Below are 18,940 nucleotides of genomic sequence, written 5' to 3' on the forward strand. Positions count from 1 at the left end.
AATACGTTTAAATAATGTCCCTCAGTGCTTTAAGACGAAGGTGTTCAACCAGTGTCCAACCTATGTCGGCTAAGGTAGCAGTCGTCCAACAAGTCAAACAGATGGTGTATGCTCGGGGTTTCTCTATTAGATAGGAATTAGTAATGAGGAGATCCGTGGGCGAACGAAAGAAACCGACATGGCAAGTTGAAGTCGCAAAGAGAAGTCCACATTCGCGTAGAACAGATGGCCACTGTGGCCTTGATATTCTGGAGTGAACGTCCACCCATAAAATGAATAGTGGATCTGGTTAAGTTTGTCGGATGACGCAGGATGCAGGTCACTTCCAGCCAGTCATTTGAAATGACCACGGATGCCTATGTCAAGTAGTGGACATCCTACGGTTGAAATGATGATGATCATAAAAGGTATCCCGTATAAAACAAAAATTTTCTTTCTGATTTAATTTCTTGGCTTTACGCTACGTTTCTCCTGTGTAAATAACATAAATGGTAATCACAGGACACAAAGTTACTTTAAGGGTACATTTTGTAGTTGGAGTAGAAGTTTTTTATTAACTATTATATTGCGGTTACAGTCTCGACAAGGGAGTCCAGCGCCTGCTTGCCCAGTGGTGAGTCCCTCACTTCCAGTGAGTTCGGTCACTGCTATACCGGTCGTTAAGAAAGCACCCAAAGCAGTGAAAAAGAAAGCCAAAGCCAAACCTAAAGCATCTAAGATGAAGTCCAACTCTAAAGTCGACTGCGCTATCGGGGACGACGTTGAACAGTAAGTACATTTGAATCTTTCTATTATTGAATGATGAGACGTGTTTAAGTATCATTATTGAATGTATCTGAATGTCAAGTGAGTACGACCAATTTATTGTTACTCACTGACGACTTGAAGTCGACTTACTCAAACGACGGAGACTTGATCATCCGCCACGTACGGTTTAATACGTAGCATTGGACTCCATGTGTCATTGTCACTGCTTTGTGCTACTCCATAGGTTTGCTATAGTTTTTTTTAGCTTTGACAAATATTTTTCTGTATCGTAGTGATGATCCACGTTAGATGTTACAGAGAGCGCTTAGTCTATATCTCTTTACGGAAACTAAGGTCTAAGGATTTTTAAACAACTCCAATAATGAAGCTATAAAAAAATAAAAACGGTGCTCTTTCATTTTTAAGGGCCTTAATATCAAGATTTATTTACCCTACGCTTTAACATACGCTTCTTTAATACTTCTCAATTTGTACCATTCTCTTGCTTCTTTCGACCTTCTCATATGAGAAGAGATTGTGAGAGAACATTCTCTTATTATATGATATTCATATACTTTCCATGCACCGTCTTTAATACTGCATTACTATATTACATATGTATTCATCTTTTTTTACATTTAATTTACATTTTTATTATCGTTGGAGAATTTCGTAATGTCCAATGGGAAATCCCTACTCTGTTCTTTTCATTATTACGACTAGTAAAGAAAACGTAGCATTACTTTTAATAAGATTATAGATAGTTATTACCTAATTATTATATTATTTATATCAGTATATAATTGAGAGTAAATAATAATATATGTAAGATAAACTAGTATTTTTTTTATTACAAAGGATTTCTTAAGGTACAACATAGCTTAGGAATGAAATATCTTAAGCATATTTATGATTATTTATATTTGTTATCACCTGTAGGATGCAGTTTTAGGGATTCTAATAAGATATTATTTTTTACCAAACGGAGCACCACTGGCATTCTGCTCATGATGTAGGAAAGTTATCATTATAAATAAATAAATAATGAATGTTTACTAAAAATAAATATTCCACGCATTGCGACATTAGCGAAGTTCTAATAGTAGCGTGGTTAAAGATAATAAATTAAAAATACATCAGTTAGCGAATACAAATAACCGTAATTTTATTCAATCAACAAAGCCCATTAACGAACTTTTCTATTTATTGTAATAGGGCATCATTTAAAGTTGTACAAGTTGTACTGAAGTTATTACATTACTGATATAACTTTATACTCGGCATATAAAGCCTTTATTGTGTAGTTCGTTCCTGATACCATTAAATAAGTAATGATGGTTTACCTGAGGTTTTCATCGGAAGCCTTAGAGCGCCTTTAGGGTCTTATCACAAGACTATTATCGGATTGTTTTACTTAAACTTGTTTTTACGGCCATGGCATAGATAGGCAACTTTGACTGTGTCATTTTTTTGTTCAAAAATCTTTAATTATTTCAGGGCGATCAGCAGATCACCATCACCAGAAATATTAACAGACCCCGAATGGCCAATGGAGACGGATACGGTGGTAGCTGACGTTCAGAAGTTAGAGAAGCCGCCGCCGCAACCGCAGAACACTAAAAAAGAAGAAAATCTAGAGAAGAACTCTGTTTCAAAGTTATCCAGTAAACTGAATGGAACTGTTGTATCACCAAAAAAGAAAGGTAAGCTTATTCCCCTGCACCATATGTACGAAAACAATTAAATATTCAAAAGTCTTGTTTATCTAAATGTCATTTTGAATACTATAAATATAAGAATAAAGTGTTCGCTTATTATGGAAACGGATTTTGAAAATAGTCGTATGTGGCAACTGGCGTAAAACCACTGGTATGTGAAGTGAATTGTTCAACACGGAGTGTTTGTTGTCAAAATTTCGTGGCTGTTTATGTATCCGCGAAAATAATGAGCAGTAATAGCTCAGCGGTTGAGGATTGTGACTTGCGATCTTAGTTTGCGGTTTCGATTCTCGGGGTAAAGTCTTATATAATTCACACTTTGTACATTATTTATATAGGACTGCTGCTCCCAGATAAATTTCAACATGGACTGCAGCATCCTCTGCATACTATAAAATCACATAGTCTTCGCGAACTCTTGCCAAAGGAGGCGATTATGGTGTATTACCCCTCCATAGATATTGTTAGGAGACGCTTATAAGGCATAGGAGTGAGCGTTTATAGTCTGAGACGACGAGCGTTCTAACAGCCGCACGGCATTCCACGCTTCTAAAATGTATATCACGTGATGTCATACGTTCCTTCTCTCTTGCTTTTTCGTAAACAATATATCGTCTCTACCTAGCATTTAGGTTTAAAGTTCATGGTTAACAACGAAAGATAGCGCCAAAAGTAAAAGTTTTCAGCTATGGACATAAAATTTTAAATTTCTCGTTTTCCCATTCAACGCAACAGTAACTAATAGTGTTTTAAACTATTAGAATAAGAGCTAAAACGTTTTTAATAAGCAATCTTCAATTACTTTGCAGAGAAAAATAACACGGAACACCAGCAGTTCTTGACTGCGTTACACACTATTAATCCGTTCAAAGCTCAATCTTCGCGCAAAGGTCAAATTTATAAAATGCTATTGTTTATTAACAATTATTACTTTATGTAGTTTAAGCTTATGTTGTGCCATAAGATATGTTTGTCAATATTCTATGTACGTAGACTTGTGTATTGTAAATATATTTATTTTTTCTCTTTTAATTCTTCAATATTTGTGGAAATATACTTTAATATAATTTTTAATTATTATTTGTAACTGCATTTTGCTGTCAAGTTATAAGTTGTACCTCATTAGATGGAACTTCCTGAGCTTATCTTGTCTGTATGTTTCAATGCCTGTACCTGCTCATAAGTTCATATTCTAACTATATTCTTTACTTTAATTTACACCATTTAAAGTTTTCTTATAACTGTTAACTATAAACTTGATGCTTTTTGCAGAAAATAAAACTATGTTGCATTTTTATAATTTCATAATATATATCTATTATGTATCACACTAATCAGAATGTATATAAAAGGCTAACTCTGTGGCTGTGTTTGGTTAGTAAAAATCTTGAAACTGTACTTAAAAAACGCTAGCGTTGAATACATTTTTTTATAAATACCAAATACATTTTAAAGATTATACAGTATATAACATATACCAGGGATTGCCAACTTGCGGCTCGCGTGCAATATGCGGCTCTTGGAAGAATTTGTAGCTTTCGATAAATGTATCCCTGTTTCTTTTTCATTTTTGTTATATTAAAAAAAATTACTCTGATATTAAAACACCATTCAGTATTACTGAAAGAATTATTGAGAGTGCTGTCACCAATAATTCACAAAATTTTAAGGAATTATCAAGAAATGTGAAATAAACGTGCTTAACTTGTAGCTTGGCCGGCCACCCCTGGCATATGTAATCAAGTAATAAGCGATTTGCTTGATGAAGAATAATTCATCAAGCAAATCGCTTCATCGTTCATTTGTATTATCGCCAAAAATATTCTTTGTCTCATATGCACTCGCTATTTTGAGACATCAGATTAGCTCTGTAAGCTACCATGATATTTTTATATTGTAAATTCTTGCTGATAGTATTAAATGTTAAAAACTTGTGTATATTGAAATATCTCCAGTGCCCAATACAAGCAGTTAGCCTGTACATGTGGGGTTATTATTTATTTTCTGTCGACGGTTATACCGCAATGCAGCCCATGTAGTGCATAAATTTATTTACAACTTTCTTTTATTGTTTTGTGAAAAAAATAATTTGATTGAATAAAAAAACTTGTTTATATAAACCAAAAGAAACCGTCTTCTATATTTATCATCTCTAAGAAATATTTTAATGATTACAGACTCGCCAGCGTCCTTGCCTGAATCTATAACAAGTTGTCTTCGACAATCTCTCTTTCCGAGAGTGCCTCCATACTTAAAGTTTGTTGGTCACGAAGAAATGAATCCAGTGAAAATACCAGCACCAATACAGAAGCACCTTAAATGGAAACTAACAACAATAACACCGATAGTAGTTAAGAAAACCCTCACTAACTCCGGTTTTAGATTGGTCAAGAGTGAATGTGATACTTCGGAATGTCCACAAGAAGGTGAGAAAACATGTAGTAATAACACAGTATTGTCAATGTATCAAACTTTGTTACCTAGATATCTAATATTTAGATGCACATTTAACTAAAATTGAAAGGTTGGCATTCTTTGGAAAAGACTTTGGTATAAAAAAAAATCAGAATGCAAACCGGCTAGTGAGATAGACAACTATACTAATCCGAGAGAGATGATAGAACCTTCTGTGTACAAGTAGAGCAACTCAAAAAAAGGTTCTTTAATTTTTTAGTGATTAGATAGCTTTAGTTAAAGATGCACCCAATTATCCAATCTTTGCTAATGAAATAGTTACAGGTGCATCGTTACACCATCATAAATGACTCACTATATCTCTCTCTCATGACTACCGTTATTCCTTGATACATAGCAGAATACAACTAGCAGACCAAAGTTCTGTTCCTGGTTGATCTAATTCAATCAAATCTGTTACTTACACACAGTATAGTTCTTTTTTGTCAAGTATGTAAAATGATTGTATGTTTGTTAAATATTAATTATTATATTGTAATTTGCTCAGATTGTCTCATATTTTAAAAATTGCTATTACAGAAACTGTCGATTGGATCGGTATATGGGGAAAGCATATGAAGTCTCTAATGTTTAGAGCGATAAAGGATGGTCAGAAAATGAATCATTTCCCTGGCACATTTCATATAGGAAGAAAAGATAGATTATGGAGGAACCTTCAGAAGCTAGTTTCTAAATATGGTACACATGAATTTGGTATTATGCCCAAAACTTATGTTCTGCCGCATGACATGAAGTTACTTAAGCATGATTGGGAAAAACATGCAGCTAATAATGAAAGATGGATCATAAAGCCAGTAAGTGTTTTCTTAAATATTATTATATTATTTTCTTAAATATTATTGATATAAATATTATTAGAACTGTTTTGTGTATTATATGATATATATAGTATATAGACCTATGAACTGCTAAGTGCAGCAAAGAATGTCTAACCTTCAAGGTGGACACATGCAGCTTCCAACCAATCCTATAGGAAATTTTTTAACAAGGCCTTTGTCAAGCTAAATATATACACTAGCTCTCTCTCTCTCTCTTTCTTTCTATATATAGCTATATCTCTCTATCTATATATGTGTGTGTGTGTGTCCTTTATAACTGCAAACTAAAATTGGCTCGATGAGGAAGGTTATTATTGCTCACCTAAATCTTTTTGGTACTAGATATTGTTTCTTTATGCATTCAGTGGCTATGATAAAAATAATATTTTGTAATGTTATAAAAACTTCATATCTTTTAAAATCTAACCATATAAGTGAATTATATATTTAAAGTACTTTTGCAGAAAATCGTATGTAGTTGATTATGCATGAAGGAATGTTTATTATTATTTTGTATATTATATATATCCATGTAGCGGTTACAGTAATACACAATTTATTTAACGTCTTTATGGAAATGTTCCAGCCGGCGTCGGCGCGCGGCACGGGGATTAAAGTAGTGTCTCGATGGACGCAAATACCAAAAAAACGGCCCGTGGTGGTGCAGCGGTACGTCACAAAGCCGTACTTGATCAATGGAAACAAGTTCGATATGCGTTTGTACGTGCTAGTCACTTCTATACACCCATTGAGAATATACTTATACAAGGACGGATTGGCAAGGTTCGCTTCTGGTGAGTGTCATAACTATAATTCCATATACAGCCTTAGTTTCCAAAAAGGTCCTGGTGGAATTTGGCCTAACAGAAAATAGAGATTTACAATTTGTCATATACAAATCACGAAGATTTATCTGCTATCGTTGGTGAAGAAATAATGTCTTGGCCTGACTTCATCTAGCAATCTAGATAGATAATATTTTAAGAAACTCAGTAACTGTCGTAATTTACATTTACCTTATTCAGTACAACATGTTGAGACTTTCAAAGCCAATTTCTTGTAGTGTTTGGGAATCTGGTAGAAATATGATTTTTTAATTATAAGAACATTAATTATACCTAAACGTAATAAAAAGTGGTAAAGTGATATGTGAAGAAAATTAAATATTTGCACAGAACATGTAATACAAAAATCATTCTTAAAAAAGGGTGTTGTAAGATAATATTTTTACAAGATGTTTCGGTATAATCTACAATGTTATAAGGGGGATTTCTTAAATCATTATAATTATTATTTAGTAATAAGGTACAATGAGATTAGTATATATATTGTAATTAAAATTAAAAGGTATAAAATGAGTATTAAGATAAAGACAAAGAACAAAGTTCCTAAAGCATTGCATTGCTAATTCAGCAGGCAAACTAATTAACAAACACTGACCTGTTCAAAATAATACTGACAGTTTCAAGGGAGTAGCCACAGGAAATAGTTTGTAGAAACTTATTAGAGGCAATGCATTTGGTCATTGATATAAAAGTAAAACCAATTATTATAATGATAATAAGAGGCAAAATCTAGCAGATAGATAAGTAATTTAAATGTATATACAATTATTGTTATTGAAATCAAAAATTATTGGCAATTACGAGTTTAATAAAATCAGAAGAAAGACACAAATTCAGGTAAATTTTTACTATTGATTTATGTAATTTATCTTTGTTGATTACGGTCACTTTCGGCAGGTTAGAAAACAAATTCTTAGTGAAAAATATGTAGACAATTAAGTTACATAATTTAATTTGTCAATATGATTATTTCCAGTTAAGTACAATGAAGAGCTGGCATTCCTAAATGATAGGTACATGCATTTAACAAATTACTCTATCAATAGATTGTCGAAAAACTACACGCCAAATGAAGACTTCGCGGCTTGTGAAGGCCACAAATGGTACGGGTTTCTTAACTTTTTTAAACATTAACATTTTCGGTAAACATGGTGCAAACAAAGTGTAAAAATTTTGACATTAATGTAATGTTAATGTGATATTCCCGCTATTTATTGCTGGCCAGAACAAAATCGTAGTTCGAATTAAAATTCGAATGACGATTTAATTCGGAAGGTCTTGTTAGTTGTATATGTGTGAATACACCTTTGATAGTGATCAAAGGTACGTTGGCGAGGAAGATGATAGCCAAAAGTGTTTGGCTATCGTCTTCCTCGTCAACGTGCTCGGATGGTAAAGCACTTCCACTCGCTAGACTCGTATATTTCATCAAATGAAGATCAGATATATGCTCTGGCTGTAATTCACCTCCACCCATTTATCATATGTGTTATTTATGTGTTGTGGCTTGTTAATACCCTCTAAATTCACAGTTATTTGTATTGGCAATCAGAAAGTCGCTAAGACACTAATTTTAAAACTATTCATTTATCATTTTGCTATCGCCTTTGTTATCTCTCCAAATCAAGAGTATCTAATCACATGCCAAGAGATGTGCATTTAAAATTCATGCTATATTCATAACTGTTGATATATGTAATTTTTTTTTATAAAAAAATAACCATTAAAATTTCCAGGACTCTCCAAACATTATTCCACTACCTGAAGACTGAAAGGAATGTTGACACAGACAATCTTTGGGAGTCTCTTAAAGATTTAGTTATAAAGACTATTATATCCGGAGAGGCTAGCATCAGCTCCTTAACAAAAGCCAATATAACTTCTCGATACAATTGCTATGAGCTCTTTGGAATTGATGTGTTGTTGGATGAAGAACTAAAACCTTGGCTTTTAGAGGCGAGTGCATTTAGAAATTGAATATCTGATATATATGTTATATATTCTATATTAACAATTATATTATAATTTGACCATTTCTGTGATCTTTGGGTAGGTAGGCCTGTGCTATATACCTTGCAGTGGATGTCTTATCAGCTGGCATGATGATAATAATGACTCATAAATTCTTAGCAATACGGCGAGTACGTCCATCATCTTGTAGGGAGAGGAGCATAGTATGGTGCTTGGGGCTGACTAGATTTAAGGAGACCTGCTTGCATTGGAGTTCAACTTCACCTTCCAGAACCCTTTCTCTACCTAACCTAATGCTGCTTGGAAGCCCTTACTAGAATTCGAGCTGATGTTCGCTCTTGACACCCTTCATCAGGTTATACAGAGGTTTTTGCTGTTAAACCGGTTGGTCTTACCTCCACTGCACACAAATTGACTGAATATATTATATATTCTTATTTATTTTGTTAACTTCGTTGTAGTACTTGTACTATAAGAAAGGGAAAACATTGAGGAATAATGGCGTTCAAGATAAGTTTTTTTTGTTGTTTCCCAAAACATAACAGCAAGAAATATGTATACAAAAAAACAATGATTTTAATATCACTTTTTTGTGTGACTTTTCACATTTTGAATTCTCAATGTTTATCTTTGTAATATGTATTTTTTAATGTAATATAATTAAACTTCAGGTCAACATATCGCCCAGCTTGCACAGCGCGTCGCCGCTTGATATCCATGTGAAAGGCCCTCTGGTGACAACTGTGCTCAACATTGCACAGTTCCAAGTACCACCCAAGACCAATCTAGATGTCTTGTCTAATAATAAACCAAGTAAATTGGTATGTAAATTATTATGTATAGCTTATACTAATATCATAACACGAAGAATTATTTAAGTAATAAAAAACTCGAAGAATTGCCTTTGGCAGTAGAGGAGCATTGCTTGTGCAGCTGATGGACGTTGAGACCCAAAGGTTCTTGATTAGTGACAAGGAGCCACTAGATGCTTCATGGTCAATATCATTTTACTCATAGAAATAACAAATTAATTGTGGCAAATATATTATGGCAAGTGGTCACTAAGGGATCATATGTCAATTATAATAAGAATAAATAAATAACTTCTATTTGAATTTAAATTAATCGAATAATGTCCTTTTGTCTGACAACTGTATACATGATAATTTGAATGTAAAATAATTATAATAGTATAATATAGAATTAAAATTTACAGTAACTTTAATTATAATTATTATACAAGTGATGTTTGCTATTATGTTACAGGCAGGTTTGCCCTACGACAGTAGATTATATACAATATACCTATCGAAAGAAGAAAGAGACAAGCATATTATTTATACCAATATGGAAGACAGAGACTTGGTGAGAATCATGTTTTTATAGAAATCTTAATAAATGAAATTTTACTTGTAAATTATGATTCAGTTTTATATACGGGTCAAGGGAAAAATGACTTTTAACGGACGGTAAGTGATGAAAAACCATCAATCAAAAAGACTTAAACATTCACATTCCTTACTAGAATAAGCCAGTGGTAGCTTTACTTTGCTAAATAATGTTAAATGTCAATTTAAAGATATTTGTTCGTGAGTGGTTACTCTTCGTTTCTTGACCTGACAGTGACAGCCCAAGCCGTGGTCCCCTCGCTGAGGTCCTTGAGCTTAATCACTTAATAAAGCATCCACTTAAGTGAACTAAGATCTAACAGGTTTCCAAATCCAGAGAAACTGTGTTATATGGCGACCCAGCAGAGGGTCATCAAGAAGCACACGAGTTACACGAATGTAATAAACATTAGAGATTTCAAGCTAAGTAACCTTAGCGCCGTGGCCTTTCGAACTCGCGGAATCTGCAAATGCTTAGTAAAAGCTGCAGTAAAAGTTAGGCAAAAAAAGTGGTTTTTAATAAGTTTATTTAAGAAAACTAAATAAGTGATACCTTTATATAATAAGCTGTATTGCTTTAAACAACCATATTTAATTCTTATTTTACACTTGGGTTGACTGGTAGAGGACGCCCATAAAGCATTAAATCCACCATTTCACAAATTGTAAAAAGGGTAAATGTAATATAATAATAACAATTACTATTTTTATTACAGTATCTCCGTGATATTCTGTCGACACTGACACCGGACGACGTACGGCACCTGATCCAGGCGGAAGACGAGCTGACCCAGGCCGGAGAGATGGAGCGAGTGTTCCCGACAAACGAGACCTACAAGTACCTAGAGTATTTGGCTGGCCCGCGGTATTACAACCGTTTATTCGATGCCTGGGAAGTGCGTTACGCAGGGCACAGAGAACCAGGTAACTTGATTTTTTTTTTAATTTTTAGCACACTCGTACAATTTTAAGAACACTTTTTTTTACGCGGTAGGTACATGCCTTAGAAAAGTCTGCCAAGAAATCGTGTAAAAAGCACATGAGACATACGGCATCGGAGACATCTTCTGCAACTTTATAAAATCGTGTTTGATGACAAAAAAAAAAAATATATTTTTCAGTCAAAACTAAGTAATAATAAAATCCTGACAAGTATTTATAATAATAAAACAACTACAGTAAATGTGAAAGTGTACAGTGAAAATTCGATCCATAACTACAAAAATAGATAAAAAATAGAAAATAATTCCTGATAAGTTTACAAAAGCACTGTCAAAATTAGATTAAAAGGAAAAATTATATTAAAGTTTTAAAGAAAACTTAACGTAGGAATAGTAGCTACGACCTCATCTTTGAAAAAAAAAGACTCAAGGAAGAGCAATATGCAATCATACTACATAGCTTAAGATTTAAGAAAAATTGTAAAATTGGCATCAGAGTAATTAGCTCTTACCTAGAATCAACGTTCGGAACCATGCAGTATATTGACAAAATTGCCAGTAGTACTATGTAGAAATACATAGATTTAATCAATATCTTGACTTTTCAAAGGTGTTTAGTAAAGACTTGTAGAAAGAATAAATATTTGTTTTATTGTTTTAAAATATTGATTTGTTTTTAGGACAGAATTCCGAAATATTTATTATCCCAGTACACAATCATCACCATCTGTCAATTACTATGTGATTTTTCTTTTCTTTTGTTGAATATAAATAAGCTAGATTGTTAAAATATTACAGGAATCGAGTTGCTACGTAAGCTGTGCGGCATTGGGTACCATTTGGAGGCGCCGGCAGTGCCACTGCAGGTAACTGTCATAGGACGCTGCAAACTGTGGCTGCAACAACTTTCATTAATGCTGCAATTGCATAGGCTGCCACATTTGCATCCACTACAAATGTTGCAGCTTCTGTTCGCACTGTTGTCCTTCTGCCTCGCTACCCTCTGGTGACGTCATTCCCGCCTAATACATATCAGACTTATTTGCAATTACATGTAAACAATTTATTTATACACAACATACACCTAAATTCTGAAAGGTTAATTAATTTTAATTTAAGTAAATCTCTTGTTAGCCATTGTTTAATAAGTTGGGTTGCTAGAATACTTATGCAACTTTGATCGTGATTTGAAATTGATCACCTATTAGAAGACAAAAGAAAACTTCGTTTCCAAAAGTGTTTTTTTTTAATCAAAAACATGTCCAAATTTTAATTATCTTATCAATATTTTGTTCCTTGAATTTTTATTTATTTTAACTCATAACTCAAGTTTTTATTTGAAAAAAAAATATTGATATATTTTTATTTCAGTAAGAAAAGGACTAATATGTAGCTACTTCCGCTATGTAGCAGTAGTCATGCTACAAAGAGGAAGTAGCTATACATTAGTCCTTTTCTTACTTAGGATGGACTCTCGCAAAGTAACGCCTAAATCCATTGAATATATTTTTATTTGTATACATTAATTATAAACAAGTTCAGTATTTTCAAGCTTTTGTGGGTACAATTTTTATGTTGGCATTGACATTGCTGTGACATTGATTTAATTTTTTTAAGAGACAAAGTTATTTAGTAGATGGAGACATTCGTTGACATAAAATTAGGAAAAAATGATTTATCATAGATTATATAGTGATTAGCTATTTTTTAAACAAAAATTATAAAGCCGAGTAAAGGTTAACAAGAGTAACAAGAAACTATTTTTTTCTCAATTTGACAAATGTAACATTGACTTTTCAGAAACTGGCCGGAAATATATCAATATAAAATAAAAAATAAAAAAGTATCTGTTTATATATATTTATTTAAGTGTATATACTAACGTGAGTAAATATATCGAAATATTTATTTATATTATGTATGTGTTAATATGTATATACTATTTAAAATCTAGTGAACATTTTTTCTATTTCATTTTTCCTACTTGGTTTCAAATAATGTCACAACTTGTGGCATGTATTTACTGTTAAATTTTACTGCATTTTTATTATTATTTATGTTCAATAATACTACGTTGTTATTTGTTTTAGTGTTATTTATATTTTGTATGTGTCAATTTTAATATGTCCTTAAATACAAATGAACACATCTACGAAGTGTAAATCACCAATTCATATGTTCTAATTTATTTTATTTCCAGTCATTAAAATTATTACCTCCTCATTGCAATACCTTTCCGTTATTTCATCAATGGTATGAAAATTTACTTTAGCAGTTAATTGTCACAGTTGTAATTAACATTGAATAATTGTTCTATTTGTAAATTATACAAACTTCAGTGACCACTTATGACGCATTCTAAATAATCCGTCTGGGATACCAATATTTTTTTAAAATAATAATTATCGATTTTTTTGACATTTGTGGTAATTGCTTAAGGTCATATACAATATATCATGTATATATGCTCAAAGGAATTTTTTATTATCTTAATTTGTCTGTGGAAGATTTGCCTTCATCAATTAAAATCAGATTAAAGTCAACAGTAAAATGCAATCGCTCCCAACGATTACAGATTTTAAAGGTTTGTAATATGTATTTCAAGTCAAAGTATTACAAATTACAGGGCAAGTCGGGAGTAAGTGTGGTGAGATTTTCTTTATAATAGCATGGATTTTTCTATTTTCAACACAACAGTTATACAAACATTTTTCTTGTGACATCACTTATTTTTTTACTCATTGTCAAGAATAATTAAAAAAATAAAGCGCGAGGCTTATCAAAAGCTTCTGATACACTGTAAATAATTAAAGACAAAAAAAAATCGAAACAAGCACAGTCTAAAATATCCGTTCACAAAGTGCAGAGACGACTTTGTTAAGGTTGTCTAATTGATGCTAAATCCTTTTCAACCCTTCTGAAATTATGTGGTGGCCTATTTCCGGCAGTGTACATTTTACAATTGAAATGATGAGGATAACAGATAATTTTTATTTACACTATACACATGCAACATTAACTGTCATTTTCTTTTTTACATCACTAAAAGAAAAATGTTTGCATGTCAGTTGGTTAGTCATTTACAAATATTTTATAAAAATCAATATTTAATTGTAAATATGTATATAACACAGTTTCTGTATTTTTTTACAACAGATGAATATTAAATCTCATTGCATCCCCAATTAGATGATCTTGTCTTTATTTTTTTTTAACAAAAAGTCTACTGTTTATGAATAATAATTTGTATATAAAAGGATTTTGTTTGAATAAACGTGAGAAGGTTTATATAGATGGAATATGTATGTAATGTATTAAATGTATTTCTTGTGACTGATTCATCAGGGCAAAGTGACAGGTGCCCTCAGGCGGGTGTACTTTGGTTGTAAGCACATAGCTCACAGTAAGTGCGTAGATGTGACCAAACTGACGAATGGGCCAACACAGATTTTAATGAGAAAAATAGCTTTCTGTACACAGCTCGGTGCCTCTTGGACTTTAGACTGTCGATATTTTGATATAGTGTGGTTTTTAGAACGTGTTGATACGGAGGCTAGAAGGTTTAATATGCTAGTACTAGATAATTTGAATTATTAGCTAAAGATATGTTCATGTATTTTATTATACGAATCTGTTTTAGAACAGGTGTTTTTAATTTTTACACTTTGAACATGCTTTGGAAAAAAATTTAGCTGATATTCCTAGGAGTTGACAAGTTAAACATTTGATTCAACATTATTTTACATTGTATAAGTTATTACTGAAAAAGAATTCTATTTACTAAAAAATAATTTATATTCACGATTGCTTTTAACGTTGTTTATTATTTTCTATTACCACCATGTAAAGAGCAATGAAGGTTGCAATTGTTCATATTTGAAGATAGTACAGTAATTTGTTCGATTCAAAATACATAATATTATCTGAGCAATTGTCTGAGCATGTTCATTGTGCAGTAATACATAATTAGGTATTTTGATGAATTTGAAAATTTTCAATATCTTATAGACAGTTTGTATGAAGTTTATCTTGAGGTAGACCGTTAACCGAACTAAGTTCGCATGTGTCCAAAATTATTTTATTGTATAAAAAATTATTGCGTAGATATTAAAGCAGATTTTTGAATACAAAGTATATGTATTTTGAAATATAATAACATGTAGCTATTTTTGTATGTTTATGTATTGTTTCTAGTCTGCGTCGTATTGGGAGCTAGAAAATGATTATGAAATAACAATTTTATTATCCGCGTCCACATTATAACAGGTAAAATGTCAAATTGTATGTATGTATGTATGTGTATGTGATTTGTATTTGCGGTATGAATCGTATACGTAGATGTTTTAAATTTATACCTATCTTTATGACTTCATAAATATTTTAATAAATTTTAGGTGTATAGTTAATTACTTACGATTAAGACAAATATTTTTGGTATTATCATGTTTAATAGTTGTGGTTTAATAACATTTCATATTTTATTATTACAATTTATTTATATTTTTTTATTATAATTCTACGCCATTTATATTGTTCTGGTTTAATATTGGAGAATGATTTGGTAAAGGAATAACATTTTGTGTAAATAAGTGTTGTTCACACATATATTTATAAATAGGTTTTTGCATCAATAGCTGTAGTAAATTTGCTGGATAGAATTAATATCAGACAACGCAGAACGTATTGGTTAGTAAAGATTTTTTTAAATTTTGGCAAAAAAGTCACATTTTTTGGGAAAAAAATTACAATTTGTAATGTTTAAAAAAATTAGTTTTTTTTCTTTTCTTAAAATTTAATAGTTATCTTTTAAAAAGTAGCCACATGTAAACCCCCCATTATATATCTTAACTATCGTCATCGCTTACTATAATCTTCTATCCCTTTCACTTATAACAGTACAGTTAAATGAGCATTATATTAACTCTGTCTGGCGAATAAACTCACTAACAAAATAATTTAACTAAATCCTTCTCATATATTTTGCTTGGCTATTTAACACTCGCTTAATAGAAGCTTAATATTTTAAGGTTTTTTATAACCTAAAAGTATTTCGTCTTCACGTCACTCACCCTCATTTTTATAATGGTACATATAGTCGTTAATTATACAATTCACATAAATAAAAAAGTATTTTCAACGCAAATTCACAAAACCTTGCCACTCTTTCGATACAAAAAGTCAATATATGTAGAGTTATTCAGTAATACATATTAATTTTCACGTATTTATGTACCCAACACTAATAGGACTGAACATATTACAGAAGTACGTTACGCCTTTATTTTATGTAGGTGTGTCTATTTGTGGTTTATTTTACGTTAAATATACCTTCACAAACTAGCTGTGCTTTATTCCATGCACCTCCTGTCCGTTCACCTATGCTTTCGCACCTATTCTCTAATTTTAAGTAACTTAGTATAAAAAAACCAGCACTGCTTAGATGTCAATTACATTGAAGTTTTCGATAATATATTTGTTTGAAAAAACATTCTTTCTTTATTTTAAAATAATTATGGAAACTTAATTTTAGTAGGGAAATGTGTCGCTTTACTTAATTTCAGTTTGCAGTCCTACAATTTAAAACAGAAAATGTTTGTTATAATGTATACAATCAAACATTGTAAAATTTCATCCAATTAGAGCATCTGTTGAGTTTCTGACCGACTCTTCTCAGCAGATTAGCGAGAGCCCTGGTGATAGATAGCTTCTAACTAATTACAATCTTAAAATTATTGAAGCGTCGGAAGTATGTGTAAATTCTCACTTGATTAGTCAACAGTAACTTTAGTAATTGAAGTCCATGTACATTTTTTATTTTTTCATATATTATGTAGTATAAGTGTATAATTTACTAGATTATTAGTAATTAAAGTTAGAGTCAATAGAATCTTGTTAATTTTGAAAAAAAGTAAAGCAACACAAGGAGTGAGTGAGTAACGGTGCCCCTCCCCCTCCCCCCGTCCCTGTCCGGTTCCCGCCCGTGGCCCGGTGTTATAGCGGCCTGCGCCTCAGCTGAGCGCGTTGGATCGTTGCAGAATGATGTGGATGCGCCGACGCCGCCAGTCGAGGAGACCGCCTCACTTCACTCCGGTAGCTTCGCGCTCCTCACGGCCTGCGACTGCCGCACGCCCCGGGACATCTCACCCAAGAACAGCGGCAACACCTCGCCCAAGAACCCCGGGAACTTCAGCACCCTCCCGACGACCTGCGCCAACTTCGCGGCCAACGGCATCCCGTGCTCGGACTTCCCTAGGAGACTCGCCCAGCTCGAGCCTCGGGCGTAGCCCCCGCCTCGACCTCAATAGCAACAAATGCACCCCAAACTCATCGTGCTGATGGTCGACTACCGTCGCGCCATTCCGTCGGACGTAATAGTGAATTGTGAAATTTTCAGTGTTGAAACTCTGTTTAGGTTTAAGGTTATGCAAGCAAAACGTTTGATCCTGAAAGTTAAGAGTTACAAAATTACCGTGGAACTTAAATCGTGAGCTTATATTGTATGGGATATTTAGGACGATAAATTTGCTGCCTTGTCTTGAAGTATCAACATTCCTGTGCTATCAGTTCTAGAATCCTGATCGGTCAAAACATAAACTAGCTAAAACCTCAAAAGAAAATTTGTGAAATTAATTTTTTTCAGGAAATTGTAATTTCAAATTTAGAATGGAGTTGATATTTCCAAATTAAAATGTGTTCATTGTACATTTAGTGTTGCTAGAGTAGTGTACTCTTTGTAAGGTCGTGATCTTTATGGATAGTGTTCAAAGCCTGTTAAGAATTGAATATTTATGTGAAGAAATTACACATGTGTCTGTTGAAATTATGTAATAATTACTCTAATTTTAATTTAATATTTATGATATTTTCATTCCTGTATTGCTAAATCTTATGTTCTGAGTTTTGACCTGTAATATAAAATTATCGCGTAAAACATTAAAAAAAATGTATGTTGAACCAATGTTGTGAAGAGTTTGATCTATTTTTAATTATTGAAAGTAAATGTTATATAAGGTCCTGTAAAATTGACAAAGCTCATCATGGTATAAAATATATTTTGTCTGTAACTAAATTTTACGAAATAAATTACCTTCTGTGAAACCTAATATTCTTGAATGTTAGTAGTTTATTGGCTTTACCTTGGAGTGTACAAAAAAAAATGTATTTAACTAATTGCCCACAAAAATTGTAATTGTTAAGGAGGTTTTTTTAAGTCAGTTATTTCATCTGAACCTCATGGATTCATGTACGTAATATAATTTTAGTGTTATTGTAAACCTCTTGTTGACAGAATTATCTGAATCGAACTTAAATCTTTTTATTAAAAAAAAAGAAAAAGTATCTGTTATTTTTATTTTCTATTAAGTTTAAAGCTAAGAATTTTTTTGCAACAAAATCTTTATTTAAATTAAATAAAATTTGTTATACAAATATAAATCCACTTAAATAATTCAGTCTCACAATTCTCTCCAAGCCCATGATAATGGTTCATTTGATTAAACATAGAAAATAATATTTATATTTAACTGAATCGTATTGAAAAGAAAAAAAATTGGAGATGCCGGGGATCGAACCCGGGGCCTTTCACATGCAAAGCGAACGCTCTACCACTGAGCTACATCCCCTGTGTTAAACATTGTAAACGTTTTCATAGGTTTCAGACATGTAGTGTTTTGATAAAATTATAAAAAATTTAACCTGTATAATAAATCCTGACTTTGTGCATACATTTCTACAAAAAAGGGTGTCTGGGTAACATTTTATGAATTCACTTTATAAGTTTGTTGGGTAATTGATAAGCGACCTAATCTGGTCAATATTTTACAATTCGTTTCATACTTACAAGATCATAAAATTAATCCGAATACAGTGACGTTTTCTTGTTAAAATATGTTCACTTTTTAAGTCGTTCTAAACTACAAGTATAAACTAATAATATTTTTGTTGATCGTTTTGCTTGGCTAGGTGAAATGAGGATAAATCATATAATATAGAATAGATTTTCTCTTATTTTCTGTTCAGGTTATTTACTGTAGTTTC

The 18,940-nt window shown here is 32.2% G+C and overlaps 1 protein-coding gene and 1 non-coding gene across 4 annotated transcripts in view; one reads left to right on the plus strand and one right to left on the minus strand.

Annotated features, from left to right (window-relative positions):
- Positions 1–18,202, plus strand: part of LOC137920170 (tubulin monoglutamylase TTLL4-like) — a 34,180-nt gene extending 15,978 nt beyond the window's left edge. Inside the window, exons 4-16 of one of the 3 annotated variants that reach the window (XM_068763426.1) lie at positions 578–768; positions 2,245–2,450; positions 3,275–3,355; positions 4,643–4,891; positions 5,460–5,734; positions 6,345–6,552; positions 7,580–7,706; positions 8,340–8,559; positions 9,246–9,395; positions 9,841–9,939; positions 10,679–10,886; positions 11,702–11,769; positions 16,901–18,202. In XM_068763426.1, coding sequence (XP_068619527.1) covers positions 578–768; positions 2,245–2,450; positions 3,275–3,355; positions 4,643–4,891; positions 5,460–5,734; positions 6,345–6,552; positions 7,580–7,706; positions 8,340–8,559; positions 9,246–9,395; positions 9,841–9,939; positions 10,679–10,886; positions 11,702–11,769; positions 16,901–17,239 — 2,421 coding nt within the window. In that variant the 3' untranslated portion in view covers positions 17,240–18,202. The remainder of the gene's footprint in view (positions 1–577; positions 769–2,244; positions 2,451–3,274; positions 3,356–4,642; positions 4,892–5,459; positions 5,735–6,344; positions 6,553–7,579; positions 7,707–8,339; positions 8,560–9,245; positions 9,396–9,840; positions 9,940–10,678; positions 10,887–11,701; positions 11,770–16,900) is intronic. The other 2 variants (XM_068763428.1, XM_068763427.1) reach the window with 2 other exon arrangements.
- A 251-nt stretch (positions 18,203–18,453) lies between these two features.
- Positions 18,454–18,525, minus strand: TRNAA-UGC (transfer RNA alanine (anticodon UGC)). Its single transcript has one exon. It is a non-coding gene; the product is annotated as a tRNA-Ala (tRNA).
- Between the last annotated feature and the right edge of the window lie 415 nt (positions 18,526–18,940).

Source organism: Battus philenor, unplaced genomic scaffold (genome assembly GCF_028537555.1).
Source record: "Battus philenor isolate CCGP_79_NKW_IND1 unplaced genomic scaffold, ilBatPhil1.0.hap1 SCAF_18, whole genome shotgun sequence".
NCBI lineage: Eukaryota > Metazoa > Arthropoda > Insecta > Lepidoptera > Papilionidae > Battus > Battus philenor.